Genomic DNA, 15,248 nt, shown 5'->3' on the forward strand with positions numbered 1-15,248 from the left:
ACCCTGGAGAGGGGAAAGGCTACCTATTCCAGTATTCTGGCCTAGAGAATTCCAGGGACTATACAGTCCATGGGGTCACAAAGAGTCGGACACGACTCAGCGACTTTCACTGTCTCGTGTCCAGGAGACATTGTGACTCTAAAAATGTTACGATGCTCTAATGACCATATAAGGGTCTGGTGACCTCTGTTCCCTCTCCAGGCACATCGGTTACCTGCTGCCACCAGGCACACCCCCAAAAGTCAGTGGTGTGAACAGTCCTCTTATTTGCTCAGACTCCATAGCCTGCATTGTGGGCCGGGGTGGGGGGGTTCCCTCGCCCACTCCAGGGACCTTCTCTCAGCCACCAACACAGGCAGCCCATGAAGACCGTGCTCCCTGTGCGTCGGCTGCGCTGCCTGGGGGAGGTGCACTCAGGGCCCTTCCCTGTGGTCTCAGGGCTCTGAGCCGTCAGATGATGGAGGCCTGGCCGTGCCATGAGAGCCAGAATGAAAGGCACCACGTCTGAAGGATGTCCGGGGCCACTAGAGGTCAGGGCCCTGGAGGGAGAGCAGCTTGAGGAGTCCCCAGACCTGAGTCCAGCTCCTCAGCCCCTTGGTGACCCCTGAACTGCACTGAACTCCCCTGGAGGAGTCCAAGCGCAGGGGAGGAGGGATCCTGGAGACTGAAGGGCTGAGTGGACGGCCTCTGCCCTGGACCCTGGAGCATAGTGCCTGAGTCTCTCCAGGCTCAAGGCTGGGCTGACTCCCCACTGAGATACTGGCAGAAACATGACTCACAGCCAAGAGCCAAGGGGAAACTGAAATAGATCCATCCTAACCGGCAGTGAAGTCAGCCCCCACGAGCTCAAGACCCTCCAGCACACAGCCCAGCCCTTCTGAGGGCATTGGGGGAAGCCAGCTCCAGGAGGTGTCCGTCACAAGGCCAGGGACACAAGCAGAAACAGGAACACTGACTCACAGCTAAAGGTCAGTCAATAGGAGGAGACCCACCAATGAGTCAGAGCCTAAGCAGTAAAGGGGCGTTAGAATAGCTATGAAATACGTGTTAAAGAGTCTGCAGGTAAAGGATATACACAAGGAGCAGGAACTTTCAGAAGAGATTTAGAAACTTTTCTAGAAAGATATTCTAGACATGAAAAATATAGTATTTAAAGTAAAAAAAGTCATTGATTGAGATCAACATTAGATTAAACACATCAAACTAAAATATTTGTGAATTTGAGAACAGGTTAATGAAAAAAAAGATTTATTAAAAAGTGAAGAAAACCCAAATGACCTATGGACAATATCACATGGTTTACAGATGTGCAGTTAGAGTCCCAGAAAGAGACACAGCGAGAGAAGGGTGGTACATAAAAATTACTTAAAACAAGTGGTGAAAAAAGGATGTTTAATGAAACTTGCTAAAGATGGTGAGGGTCTGCCCAGAGGAGCGAAACAGGACCCTCTTCAACGGACAGCTCCCCCTGCCCAGGAGGCCAGCAAAGGAGCCTTTAAAGGGCATCTTTATCTTAGACTTTCCCCCATTTCTGGGTCACTCTGCTATTCTGCTGCTGTGACAACACCCAAACTCTGGATTCCTTTTGTCTAATAAGCAGATCTCTCATGCACAACCCCGAGTCATGACACACCAGTGGATCCCCTCTCCCATTTTCCCACAGTAAGTCACTGTACTTGGCCATCACTTACCTGTGTTACTCACCTGTCACTCACTCATGCACACAGCTGTCCTTCAGAACTGACTCAGAACAAGGCTCACATGTATTCAGCTCTAACCCTGTGCCAGGAACTGTGCTAAATGCTCCACATGGAAGGTGAATAAATTCATTAAACCTGCCGGCCCTCCATGCACGGGTGTCATCACAGCCTCTGTGCCAAGTGGAAGGAGCCCAACCAGGCCAGGAGGGGCCCCTGGTCTAAACACCGTCTAAATCCATCCTTCCTGCAACATCCAAGTGCTGGAGCAAGACAGAAAACAGGCCAAAGCATCCGTGCCCCTAACTCCCCCAGGCCTGCTTCCCTTTAGGAAGGTGACAGGAGCGGGTTGTGTGTCCAGTGGTGTCAGAAAGACAGAAACATGGGACGGGGTCAGGGGCCACTGCACGAGGTGTTCTGTGGGGAGTCGTGTGAGACGCCCCATCACAGAGGCACAACTGTGCACCCCGACCAGCAGCTGACCTTGGAGAAGACGCTTGAGGAGCCCCTCGGGGCCTTCTAGGAACCTGCTCCCCCGGCTTCCTGTCTCTTTTCCATTCCTTCTGTGTTTCAGACTGTTTCTAAAACTCAAACAAATAAACAAAACTTCCAGGGTCTGAGAGTGTGAGGAAGGGCTCTGTGCCCACCCCTCCTGTGGTGAGTGGACCTGGGAGATGCCTCCCCTGGGGGACAAAGAGGGCCCCGTGGAAAGCAGTGAAGGGCCAGTGGCTGAAATCAGGAGGAAAGGTGGCTTCAGAGATCAACACGCCAGAGAGGCCACGGGGGACGAACTCGGGGCAAGTCGGTTCCAATAAACCCTCCCCCCCCCCCCCAGCTGCCGCCACCAAGCTCTTCCTCCCACATCCTGGTTTCTGCAGGCGACTGCTCCACCCAAGCCCCACTGGAGTCTCACGGGAACCTCTCTGTGAGGTGGTTGCTTCTCCATCCTTTACATAATAGGAGGGGCTGGATTAAAAGTAAAATAATCGCCCCTTACAGGGCTGAAGAAGGATTTGACTCCCAAACAACAAGTGTAAAGGAAGTTTGGAATAATATCCACTCATAAATCCCAGATTACTTACATATAAATAAATGCACAGTTAATTCAGAAGAAAAGAGGTTCTAATATTGATAGATAAAGAAAACTTCAGTCATCCAATTATTTATAACAGAACAGACGAGGTAGAAGGCCCTTTCAGAAGACACGGAAGCTGAGCCTGTGATGAGCCTGTGATGAGAGGAGGTTGTCCTATAACACTAAGAAGGAAAATGAGGAAGACCGGCTTCTGATAAACAGTCGTTAATAGAGCCGAGTGACCTCAGAGATCACTCTCCCAGAGAAACTCTCACTGTCACCCAGACTCTGGGGAATTCCCAGGACGGCCCCCTAAGAGCCGGTGGAGCAGAGACCAGCGCCTCTATAAATCCTGCAAGGGAGAGAGAATGCACTCCCACACTCGTTACTGCAAAACAGCGGGGAGAGGGGGCTGCCTAAGCGGAAAGAGGGCAGCAGGGACGCCCTTGAGCCTGACTCCCACGGTCAGCGGGAAAGGAGGCGTTTTCCCTCCCTGCGCCCCCTTCCCACCCTCAAAAGTGCTGGGCGGGAGGGTGAGGTCATCACAGATTCGACGCTGAGGACCCTGCAGTCAGTTTGAGACTGCTTTGCACCTAAATTGAGGCAATCTGGGCACAGAAGTTTCCGCCTGGCCTGAGGGGCTGGTGAACGGGATTTGGGGAAAAAGCCTGCTGAATGATCAGGTTCGACCCTTTCCCGGAAGCACCCTCCTCTAACTTTTGCTTTTCCTCTGACGCCCTCTTCAGGGTGTTTGTGAAAAGTGCCCCGAATCTAAGGCCTCTGGGTGAGCCGTGCTCAATCTCTGGGCTATTGACACAAAGCTGGGGCAGCTGCCAGACCTGGGGTGACGGGGGAGATGTGCGCTGGCCGTCTCAGCCGGCCCGGAGCTGGGTCTCGGGGGACCAGGACCACCCCAGGGGACAGACAGGTCCTAGCGGGAGCCTGCGTCACCTGTGTGGTTTGCCTCCGTGGGGCACCACTGTGGGTGAGCTTGCCGGAGCCCCTCCTTTAGGTTACGGGAAGGAAAGAGCCACTGTGTGTGTGCAGGTCCAGTGAGAGGCCCCTTGTGAGGCCCAGGGCTCATTCCAGAAGAGGCCTGGGTTCCCGCCTTGCAGGACTGGTCAGTCACTGAGGGGCCCCCAGCCTCTGCCCAGGGCGGCCTGTGGCCCTGCGTGGGGAAGCCTGGCTGGACTTCCCTCAGGGGAAAGGGTTGAGCTCACCTTTCAGCAAGTCTCCCTCAAATCTCCGAGTGCCACCCAGCACTCTGCTTGTCCTGGAGCCACAGGGCGCTGGTCTTGTGAGTCATCTAAGCAGTCACAAACACAGGCTTTCAGAGTCAGAAGGAAGCTCGGCTCCTCTGCACTGCGTTCAGTGTCTCAGATTTCATATGGGGACAGTCGCTGAAGGCCAGGCCCACAGGACTCAGCAGGAAAGTCTCCGATGACCAGGACCAGCCCAGAGAAGCGGGAGTAGTCCTCAGTGTGGCAAGAGCTGCCACACTTTACACACTTTATGTGTAAATGTTTGTATACTTACACATTTTATGGGTAAACATTTGTATGCTTACACATTTTATGGGTAAACATTTGTATTTTGCACATTTTATGGGTAAACGTTTTCACAAGAAGCAAGGGGACCTGTGGGGCTGGAAGTGGTTCCTGAACAGGTTTTGGGGGCTGGAATTTGGGTGTGTGCATGTCACCCAGCCCAGACTATCCTGCGCTTTCTGGGCAGGTTGACCAAGGAACTGATGGGAGCAGACAAGCCACATGGCTGTGTCTAGCAACACGGTGCTCTGAGTGGGTGTCCTGGCCTTGCTCTCCAGACACCAGCAGCCACTGGAGGCAGGAGCCAGACTCTGACCGGGGGTCCTGGAGCCCCGGTGAGCAGGGAAGAACGGCTATCTCTGGGTCTCCAGTTGGCAAGGGGTGAGGTGATGCCACTGAGTTCTCAGATGACAGGCACAGACGTGCCCCTGAGCTGCGGTGCTTGCTGTGCGCTGATGTTTCTGGAATCAAGGTGCATCTCAGAACCAACACCAGAGGAAATGAAGCAGACATGTGCTCACACTCCTAGCCCAGCCCTGTAGCCTGGTGGGCTACAGCTCCCTGCCTCTGTCATACCACACACCGCGAAACCATAACTTCAGTTTCAGTCCCTAATTATGACTTCAAATAGTTTCAAAACCTCTTCAGTCTGAAGTATTAAAATAAAAAGTTAGCAGGCATACCACTGACTATGAGCTGATGGCCAAATAGCAGGGAAACCTGGAGCCCAGGTCTTCCCAGCCCACCATTCCCCTTCCCACCCCCTCATCTGCTCTGTGTACAAAGGCTGAGGAAGAAGATGGGACGTGTGCTTCTCTTGATGCTGAGAGCCTGATACTGGCTGGGCTGACGGTTTCAGGTAGGGTCGTGTCTCCCTGCACAGGGACAGGCCATCCCTGACCTGCAGCAGGCACACTTCTGGCTTCCTCATGGGTACAGCACACTTCTGAATGTAAGTGGATTGTAGGGCGTGCCCTACCAGTACAGATGGCACAGATGCTCCTGTGAGAACTAAGGGAACATTGCCCTGCATCTGGACAGATTAGCCAGTTGTTAGTGGTTCTGTTTCTTGGCTGCAGATTGAAATCTTAGCAAAGGGCCAGCTGGCCTCCAAAGCACAGGATGGATCAGGGCAAACAGATTTGTGCAACCCACCAGAGCTTCTGAAAAACAGCTCAAAGGGCAGATAGTGCAGAGAACAGGCCATGGGTTTCTTTTGTACATGATAGGGTTGAGCATTATGGGATGGGTCATATTCTTGATTTTATTTAAGAATAATTGTGCTTCATTAAGCCTTAAAGCTACCTCTAGATTATCTGATGCTCTATTTCTAATGAAAATAAGAGAAGTGCAATTTCAATATACCCTTTATGTGACTCATTTAAAAACCCAGACATTTGGAAACATCTTCAAATTTTACTTTGCATCCTCAAAGTTACCTCCTAAAATCACCCCAAAAAAACACACCAAGAAGAACTCAGTGTCCACTAGAATGGAGCCCTTGGTGCAGAATGTCCCACTAGAATGGAGCCTTTGGGTAGAATATCCCACTAGAGTGGAGTCCTTGGAGCAGAATGTCCCACTAGAATGGGGTCCTTAAGGTAGAATATCCCACTAGAATGGAGCCCTTGGGTAGAATGTCCCACTAGAATGGAGCCTGTTGGGTAGAATGTCCCACTAGAATGGAGCCCTTGAAGTAGAATGTCTCCCTAGACTGGAGCCCTTCAGTAGAATGTCCATTAGAATGGAGCCTTTGGGTAGAATATCCCACTAGAACGGAGTCTTTGGCTACATCTCCCAGTAAAATGGAGTTTTGGGGTAGAATGTCCAAAAGAATGGAGCCCTTGAGTAGAATGTACCACTAGAATGGAGCCCTTGGATAGGATGTCCCATAAGAATGGAGCACTTGGAGCAGAATATCCCAATGGAGCCCTTGGAGCAGAATGTCCCACTAGAATGGAGCCTGTGGAGTAGCGTGTCCCACTAGAATGGAGCTCTTGGGGTAGAATGTCGCACTACAATGGAACCCTTGGGTAGAATGTCCCACTATAATGTAGCCCTGGGATACAATGTACCACTAGAATGGAGCCCTTGAGGTAGAATGTCCCACTAGAACGGAGTCCTTGGAGTAGACTATCCCCCTTGAATGGAAGCCCTTGGAACAGAATGTCCCACTAGAATGGAGCCCGTGGGGTAAAATGTCCCACTAGATGGAGCTCTTGGGGTAGAAAATCACACTAGGAAGAGCCCTTGGGGTAGAATTCCCCACTAGAATGGAGCTCTTGGTGTAAAATGTCTCACTAGAATGGAGCCCTTGTGGTAGAACATCCCACAACAACAGATCCCTTGTGTAGAATGTCCCATTAGAATGGAGCTTTTGGGTAGAATATCCCACTAGAAGGAGCCCTTGGGTAGAATGTCCCACTAGAAGGAGCCCTTGGGTAGAATGTCACACTAGAAGGAGCCCTTGGGTAGAATGTCACACTAGAATGAGATTTTGGGGTAGAATGTCCCACTAGAATGGAGCCCTTGGGTAGAATATCCCACTAGAAGGAGCCCTTGGGTAGAATGTCACACTAGAATGAGATTTTGGGGTAGAATGTCCCACTAGAATGGAGCCCTTGGGTAGAATATCCCACTAGAAGGAGCCCTTGGGTAGAATGTCACACTAGAATGAGATTTTGGGATAGAATGTCCCACTAGAAGGAGCCCTTGGGTAGAATGTCACACTAGAATGAGATTTTGGGGTAGAATGTCCCACTAGAATGGAGCCCTTGGGGTAGAATGTCCCACTAGAATGAAGCCCCTGCGTTAGAATATCCCACTAAAATGGAGCTCTTGGTGAAGAATGTCCCACTATAATGGAGCCCTTGGGATAGAATGTCCCACTAGAATGGAGCTCTTGAAGTAGAATGTCCCATTAGAATGGAGTCCTTGGAGCAGAATGTCCCACCAAGATGGAGCCCTGGGAGCAGAATATCCCACTAGAATGGAGCCCATGGAGCAGAATGTCCCACTAGAACGGAGCCCTTGTAGTAGAGTGTCCCACTAGAATGGAGCCTTTGAGGTAGAATGTCCCACTAGAATGGAGCCCTTGGGTAGAATGTCACACTAGAATGAGATTTTGGGGTAGAATGTCCCACTAGAATGGAGCCGTTTGAGAGAATGTCTCACTAGAAATGGAGCCCTTGGAATAGAATGTCCACTAGAATGGTGATCTTGGAACAGAACATTCAGCTAGAATGGAGCCCTTGGTTAGAAGTACCACTAGAAGGAAGCCCTTTGGGTTAGACTGTCACACTAGAATGGAGCCCTTAGGTTAGAATATCCCACTAGAATGGAGCCCTTTGGGTAGAATGTCCCACTAGAATGGAAACTTTGCATTAGAATGCCCCACTAAAATGAAGCTCTTGGAGTAGAATGTCCCACTAGAATGAAGCCCTTGGGGTAGAATATCCCCCTAGAATGGTGCCCTTGGGGTTGATTGTCCCACTAGAATGGAGCCCTTGGATTAGAATGTCCCACTAGAAGGAAGCCTTGGGGTAGAATATCCCACTAGAATTGGAGCCCTTGGATCAGAATGTCCCACTAGAATGGAGCCCTTGGGTAGAATGTCCCACTAGAATGGAGGCCTTTGTGCAGCAACACAGAGCTAGTAACCTAGTTGTTAGTTCTTGCAGAGCAGGGTGCGGGCCTAAAACGTGGCAGGAAGGCAGGCACTGTCTCTGGGTCTTGCAGGAAAGGTTGGCCAGGCTCGGCGCTACTGAGGAGGCTGACCCTCTCCATGGATAGACCAAACATGTCTTCAGGACAAGGAAGCATAGCAAGGGGCAGAATTTTCATCCTGACTGCGTATAAATATCTCATAAAAAAGACAATGGTACAGTCACATGCAAAAGAATGATACTGGGACCCTATCTACTTCACACTATGTACAAAAATTAGCCCAGAATGGATCAAAGAACCAAAGTTAGGAGCTGAAACTAGAATACGCTTAAAGAAGCATACAGTAAGTCTTTGCAATTTCTCGTTAGGCAAAGCCTCTTAGACATAACACCAAAAGCAGGAGCAACAGAAGGAAAAAAATTGGGTGTCATCAGGATTAGAAAATTGCGTTACAAAGTAAACCGTCAAGAAAGGGAAAAGACAACCAACAAAGTTAGAGGAAATATCTGTGAATCATGTATTTGATAAGAGACATATCTAAAAATATGAAAAACACTAGTCAACAATTTCAAAGATAAATTGCCCAATTTAAAAATGGTGAAACAATCTGCATAAACGTTTCTGTAAAGGGCTGATATGTATGAACGGCTGAAAAGCACAGGAGAAAATGCTCAGCATCACTGGTCTTTCAGTTCAGTTCAGTCACGCAGTCGTGTCCGACTCTGTGACCCCACGAACTGCAGCACGCCAGGCCTCCCTGTCCATCACCAACTCCCACACTGAGACACCAATGCACACACGGGTTATAATCAGAACGTCAGATGGTGAGTGTTGGCAAGGATTCCACTCCAAGATGTGTACCCAAGTAAAATGAAAACACACAAAAACTAGTACACAAATACTCCCAGTAGCCAACAGCCCCAAACTGGAAACAATTCGAATGTCCAGATGATGAATAAAGAAAATGTGGTAGATCCATATAATTGAATAAAAAGAAATGGAGTACTGATACACGGAAGAATCTTGTGAACATCATCATGTAAGTGAAAGAATCCAGTCATAAAAGGCCACATATTATATGTGATTCCACTTGTATGAAATATCCAGAATGGACAAACCTACAGAGACATGAAGTAGTTCAGTGTCCATCCTGGGCTGGTGGGACTAGGGACCATGGGGAGAGACTGCTATTGGACAACTGGGCACGAGATTTCTTTCTGCAGATACAGAAATGTTCTAAAGCTGGGTTTACTCGCACACTGGGTTTACAGCACACTCACCATGTGCTGTGTTGGGTCTGTGGCACAGGGGATCTTCACTGTGGTGCACGGACTCTCTACTTGTGGAGGGTGGCCTCAGTAGCTCTGGGGCATGTGGGGTCTCAGTTCTCGGGTGGGGGATGGTACCCTCCTCCCCTGCACTGGAAGGTGGAGTTTAACACTGGACCACCAGGCAAGTCCCAACCCTGTGGTTTTGATACCAAAGCCATTGAACTGCACACTGTAAATGGGTGAATTGTATGTGAACTGCATCTCAGTAAAGTTGCTTAAAAAGTGAGGGAAAAAAAGACACAGGAAAGAAATCCAGTAATATTGAAGGTATTTGCCTCTGGATGGTCCAGATACAATTACCTTTTTCTTACTTCAGTTTATTTGTAAATCTTTATTATTTTTTTAACTACAGAACAGTGTGAGATTATTTATTTGCTGAAAAACTGGATATACATCTCCAGCTCTTGGTGAGTCCTTGATGTGTGATAGTTTATATCTTCATCCAAGTAAAACTGTGAGCAAGAACCAGTAATACTCTACTGTGTTGAGTCCAAGCTCACTCTGTTCACTGCACGACAGGCCCATGAATCCAACAGACGAGGTGTTGAGGCAGGGAGGAGACTTTAGTCGGGAAGCTGGGAGACCAACAGGATAGCAGGCTAGAGCCTCAAAATAACCATCTTATCGGGGTCTGGATGCCAGGTTCTTTTATAGATGAGAGAGAAAAGAGCAATGAGAAACTAAAGGCAAAAGGCAGAACAGAGAGGGAGATGCAGTGGGGAAGTAAAGTAAAGGGTCTCTCAGTTCAGTTCGGTTGCTCAGTCGTGTCCGACTCCTTGTGACCATGGACTGCAGCACGCCAGGCCTCCCCGTCCATCACCAGCTCCTGGAGTTCACTCAAACTCATGTCCATTGAGTCGATGATGCCATCCAACCATCTCATCCTCTGTTGTCCCCTTCTCTTCCTGCCTTCAATCTTTCCCGGCATCAGGGTTTTTTCAAATGAGTCAGTTCTTCGCATCAGGTGGCCAAAGGGTCTTTAGTCTTGCAAAACGTCTCCAAGGGAATGTCCAGCCTTTGGAAGGGGTCTGTTAACCTCTTCTATTCACAGGTGGGCAGGGATGAACTCTCTCTCCTTGAGCTGAACAAGGCACTTTAGTTTACAGTCGAACAGGGGGGCAGGGTCCTGCAGGCAAGCCATTGAGTATGACTGTAATAACAAAAACAAGCCAAAGAAACAGTTTCCAACATGGAGTCAGAATTGGCTTCCTCCTTGCAACAACTATGATACCACCATATTTAAGAGAATTCTTCTCTTCTAACCACTGTAAACAAATTAAAGAATCCTGACAGATTTAGAGCTTCAGCTCGGCCCTGCTCACACAGCCCTGAGGACCTGGCTCTGCTGGGAGGCGGCTGCTGACCCAGCGGGTGGAGCCACTCCAGGGCTTAGGGAGGTGCAAGGGGCGGTTCCACAAACATTTGCAAATGTTGGGTGTAGGGTGAGGGGCAGACACGGGGCTCGGAGCAGCTCTCCGCTCTGCTCTGCTCTGTCATTCCAGACCTGTCACTTCCTGGGTATTGACACCACACCACACAACACGCTGTTTCCCCAGACCGATCACACGGAAGGAGCAAAACCCTCAGCAGGCGCAGGCGACTGTCTAGAGGACAGAACCCAAACCCGCAGGCCAGGCCCTGGACCAGTCTTGTTTACTGTTTCCCATCTTGATTGCTTTTCCTCAAATCTCTTAAATGTAAAAAAGCAACACAAGATTACAAATAGCTAGATATTGAAGCCAAATTATGTTCAGGTACGTTAGTCCATTCAGGAAAAAAAGATGAATGGAGGGCTGAACACTTTCAAAGTGAAGTTTTCGCACTGAAGCAGTGATGCTGATAAAGTTCTTTCTGCATCAGATTCCTTCAGCGGCTCCTCCAGGAAACCCTCACGGAGCTGGGCTCAGTCAGACACTGGGGCTCTGACCACCAATGAGACAAGCATGCTCCCACTCCCTGGAGCTCATCCACAAGTGGGCAGAGACCCTGAGGCTGACACTTATGGAGCAGCCAGAGGGCAACGGAGGCTGACGCTCCAATACTGTGGCCACCTGATGCGAAGAGCCAACTCACTGGAAAAGACCCTGATGCCGGGAAAGACTGAAGGTGGGAGAAGAAGGGGACAACAGAGGATCAAATGGTTGGATAGCATTACCGACTCGATGGACCTGAGTTTGAGCACGCTCCAGGAGCTGGTGAAGGACAGGGAAGCCTGGCATGCTGCAGTCCATGGGGTTGCAGAGAGTTAGAGACGACTGAGTGACTGAACAGCAGCAGGAGACTTCCAGAGGCAGGACCAGGGGAGGCCTTGGAGAGAAAGTGGCTCTGAGCTAGCCACAGCAAGGGCCACACCAGCAGATGCAGCAGGGCACAGGGCTCTAAGAGGACCATGGGCAGCTGAGGGATTTACGAGGAACTCAGAGAACATCGGCCAGGGGGCCCTGGGAGCCTGTGTTCTCCGCCAGCTCCCAGTTCTGGGTTTAACCCTCCTGTCACTGGCACACAGCAGCAGCTGCTTGTGGCCCAGAGAGAACAAACCCCTCCCCACGCTGACCACTCACCTGTCGCCATGTCAGTGATACCGGGTGTGAGCAGAGACCATCAGCCCAGGGTTCTCCCGCCCCTAAACTGCTATGATAACTATATAGATAAGAGAACTTATACACTCATGTCATATTTACTCAAAGCTAATACACTAAAGCGTAAAGCAAACGTGCCGAAGCAGACATTCCAACGTCTCCCGTAGAAGAAGCCCAAGAAAGTCCAGGAGCACACAGTGGGAGGTCATTCCACTGGAATCAGGTCTTTAATTTAAACCAGTGAATATATCATTTTATGTAAGACTAAGAAAACTGTTCATTAAAATAAATTTTCATTTGGAGTGTTTAAAAATCTAATAATAAATTTTACAAAGCTGTTTTGAAAACAAGTAGAAATATCCTTGGAAAACAGTGTCTATATGGCTCTCTGTTGCCTTTGGAGTTTAGTATACACTAAAAGGTTTGCTGTTTCCATTCAAAAATAGTGATTTATTTATGGCATATTAAAGCAATAATTTTGAAAATTAATTCTGTACAGACACACGCTTTCTATCTATACAAATGTACATGCATCTGATGTAAGCTTGGAGCCACCGCACAACTTCATCTCGGGGTCTCGCCACCTACAGGGCTTCCCGAAGCAGCAGCCGCAGCCTTTGCAGCTCGTCACTGGCCGGGGTTGCCCACTCCCGCCGCAGGTACTGGACGTCTATGCTGCCAGAGGCTCTGGCCAGCACCAGAGCCAGGAAGCTGCCACGGGTTTTCTCTGCTTCCCCCACAATGGTCATGGCCACCAACCTGAAATGAAGAAACACATGCTGTGTGATGCTGAGTCACCTGATTACCCACCTCCCCCGGGGGGAGCAGGAGGAACAGAAATGCTGAAAACACAGCGGGCAGCTCCCTGACATCAGTCGGGGATGGTTTTCTGGATCTGACTCCAAAAGCAAACAGGTGGGATGACTAAGAGGGTAGAAGAAGCCAAAAACAAACAGGAAGGGCCACCTAGAGATGGAGAAGACATCTGCCAATCCTATGTCTGTTAAACGGTTAGTATCTAAAATATATAAAGACTCATACAACTAAATAGCAAAAAAAAACAAACCCACAAGTAAGCCAGTTACAAAGTGGGGAGAAGGCCTCAACAGATGTGCTTCTAAAACGACACTCAGATGGCGGGCATGTGGGAGACGCTGGGCACCAGTGATCAACAGGGACGTGCAGATAAAAGCCACACGCACATATCAACATCCGAGTGGCCACCATCAGAAAGATGCGAAACAACAGATGTCGGTGAGGACAGAGAGATATCAACATCCGAGTGGCCACCATCAGAAAGATGCGAAACAACAGATGTCGGTGAGGACAGAGAGATATCAACATCAGAGTGGCCACCATCAGAAAGATGCGAAACAACAAATGTCGGTGAGGACAGAGAGATATCAACATCAGAGTGGCCACCATCAGAAAGATGCGAAACAACAAATGTCGGTGAGGACAGAGAGATATCAACATCAGAGTGGCCACCATCAGAAAGATGCGAAACAACAAATGTCGGTGAGGACAGAGAGACATCAACATCAGAGTGGCCACCATCAGAAAGATGCGAAACAACAAATGTTGGTGAGGACAGAGAGGGACGCCCTTGGTCACTGTAGATGGGAACGTAAACTGGGGAAGACACAGTGAAAAACAGCACGGACGCTTCTCAAGATTTAAAAATAGAACTAACGTGGATCCAGCAATTCCACTCCCGGGTATTTATCCAAAGAAAATGAAGTCAGTATCTCAAAGAGGTGCACGTCCCCATCCCACGTGGGGATGGGGTTCCACGTCCCCACGTCCACTGCTGCACTGCTCACACCAGCCGGGCGTGGGAACAACCCGAGTGTCGGGGCAACCCCAGGGGCACAGGAGGGTTCATACTGGGAAAAGTCTCCCTCACGTGGGCCACAGCATCCTCAGCACCAACTCTAGGCCCCAAACCAACAGGGCGCAGCTGTGAGTCAGCGTGCAGCCACGGGAGGGGCCCGGCTCGCACGGCTTCCGTCAGCCACCATGACAGCATGGACGGACCGAGGCACCACTCGAAGTGACACCAGGCAGAGGACAGGCACTGTGTGGCCTCACTCACACGTGAGCCCCCGTCGAAAACAAGCTCAGCGCACAGAGAACTGACTGGCGGCCAAACGAAGGGGTGGGGTCGGGCCAAACAGGTGAAGGCATACGAGTTCTAGTCATTAAACAGCAAGTCACGGGAAGCAGTGCACATGAAAAATGTACTTAATAACACTATTGCAAATCTGAACGTTGCTAAGAGAATAAACATTAAAAGTTCTCATCACAAGAAAAAAATTCTGGGACTATGTGAGGTGACAGATGTAATCCTTTGATAATATATGCAAATATCAAATCATCATATTGTACACTTGAAACTAGCATATTTTATATCAATTATACCTCAATATAAATGAAAAACAATAGATAATAATTCTTTAATCCTGAGACTATTTTGGGCTATTATGAAATGAACCCATTTTAAAGTGGCTTTTTCAGAACTTAAATATAAAAGTGATATTTAAATTTAAATATATAAGTAAATATAAAGTTGGAGAAGGAAACAGCAGCCTACTCCAGGATTCTTGCCTGGAGAATCCCATAGACAGAGAAGCCTGGCGGGCTACAGTCCATGGGGTCGCAGAGTCGGACACGACTGAGAGATTAAGATTAGCACAACCACCAGAGTAAAGTACGCTGGCCCTTTACGTAAATCAGGATGGAAGACCAGCAGGGACGCGTCTGAAGAAGTCACTGTGGCATCTCACCTGTCTGGACAGATGGGCTGCCTGGCCACAGGCCCCAGATCGCTCTCCAGGAGGTCCCACACGTACACGCAGGATGTATCATCCTGCACCAGAAACATGGCCGGCCTCGTCAGGGACCACTGCAGGCCAGTGACGGCGCGGCCGCCGGTGCTGTAGTCCCACTGCAGGAGCGGGCACTCTGCCGTCAGCCGGTGCAGCCTGATGCTGCCGTCAGAACAGCCGGCCTGGGGGAGGCAGGGAAAGCGCATCACAGTTCTCTCTCGTTCACTCAAACCGAGCAGCCAAGGAAAATTCTCAGAACATTAGCTTTCACACTTACACAGCAAAAACATCTGGTTTATTCTTTTGTTTCCCCAAACATAAAATTGTAACATTCCATCTTGTTCTCACAAATTACAAAGGTGGGCATTTGGAGATCCTGACACACTCTGTACCTCCTCCCCTCCAAAGAGGGCTAATAATCAGTGAATTCAGTGAATATATAAATAGGTGTTTATTTTTTAACAAAGCTGAATATCATTGATTCAAACATAGGACATTAAGACTGGAAAGACTGACTTAAAAATA

General features: G+C 49.3%; 1 protein-coding gene across 24 annotated transcripts in view; it reads right to left on the reverse strand.

Annotated features, from left to right (window-relative positions):
• Nucleotides 1-9,572: 9,572 nt before the first annotated feature.
• Nucleotides 9,573-15,248, reverse strand: part of DYNC2I1 (dynein 2 intermediate chain 1) — a 47,936-nt gene continuing 42,260 nt past the window's right edge. For 9 of the 24 annotated variants that reach the window (XR_015161821.1, XM_086394630.1, XM_086394645.1 and 6 more), the window contains 3 exons: nucleotides 14,682-14,905; nucleotides 12,484-12,654; nucleotides 9,573-10,466 (listed from right to left, as the gene is read on the reverse strand). Coding sequence is in view for 22 of the 24 variants with exons in the window: in XM_086394630.1 (XP_086250756.1) it covers nucleotides 10,412-10,466; nucleotides 12,484-12,654; nucleotides 14,682-14,905 (450 nt within the window). In the remaining 2 variants the exon portion in view is untranslated. Of the gene's footprint in view, nucleotides 10,467-12,099; nucleotides 12,655-14,681; nucleotides 14,906-15,248 lie in introns of those variants that run through there. The other 15 variants (XR_015161820.1, XM_086394648.1, XM_086394646.1 and 12 more) reach the window with 5 other exon arrangements.

This window comes from Bos grunniens, chromosome 4 (genome assembly GCF_055505025.1).
Source record: "Bos grunniens cultivar Pamir isolate PY7600 chromosome 4, Bosgru_T2T1.0, whole genome shotgun sequence".
Lineage (NCBI taxonomy): Eukaryota > Metazoa > Chordata > Mammalia > Artiodactyla > Bovidae > Bos > Bos grunniens.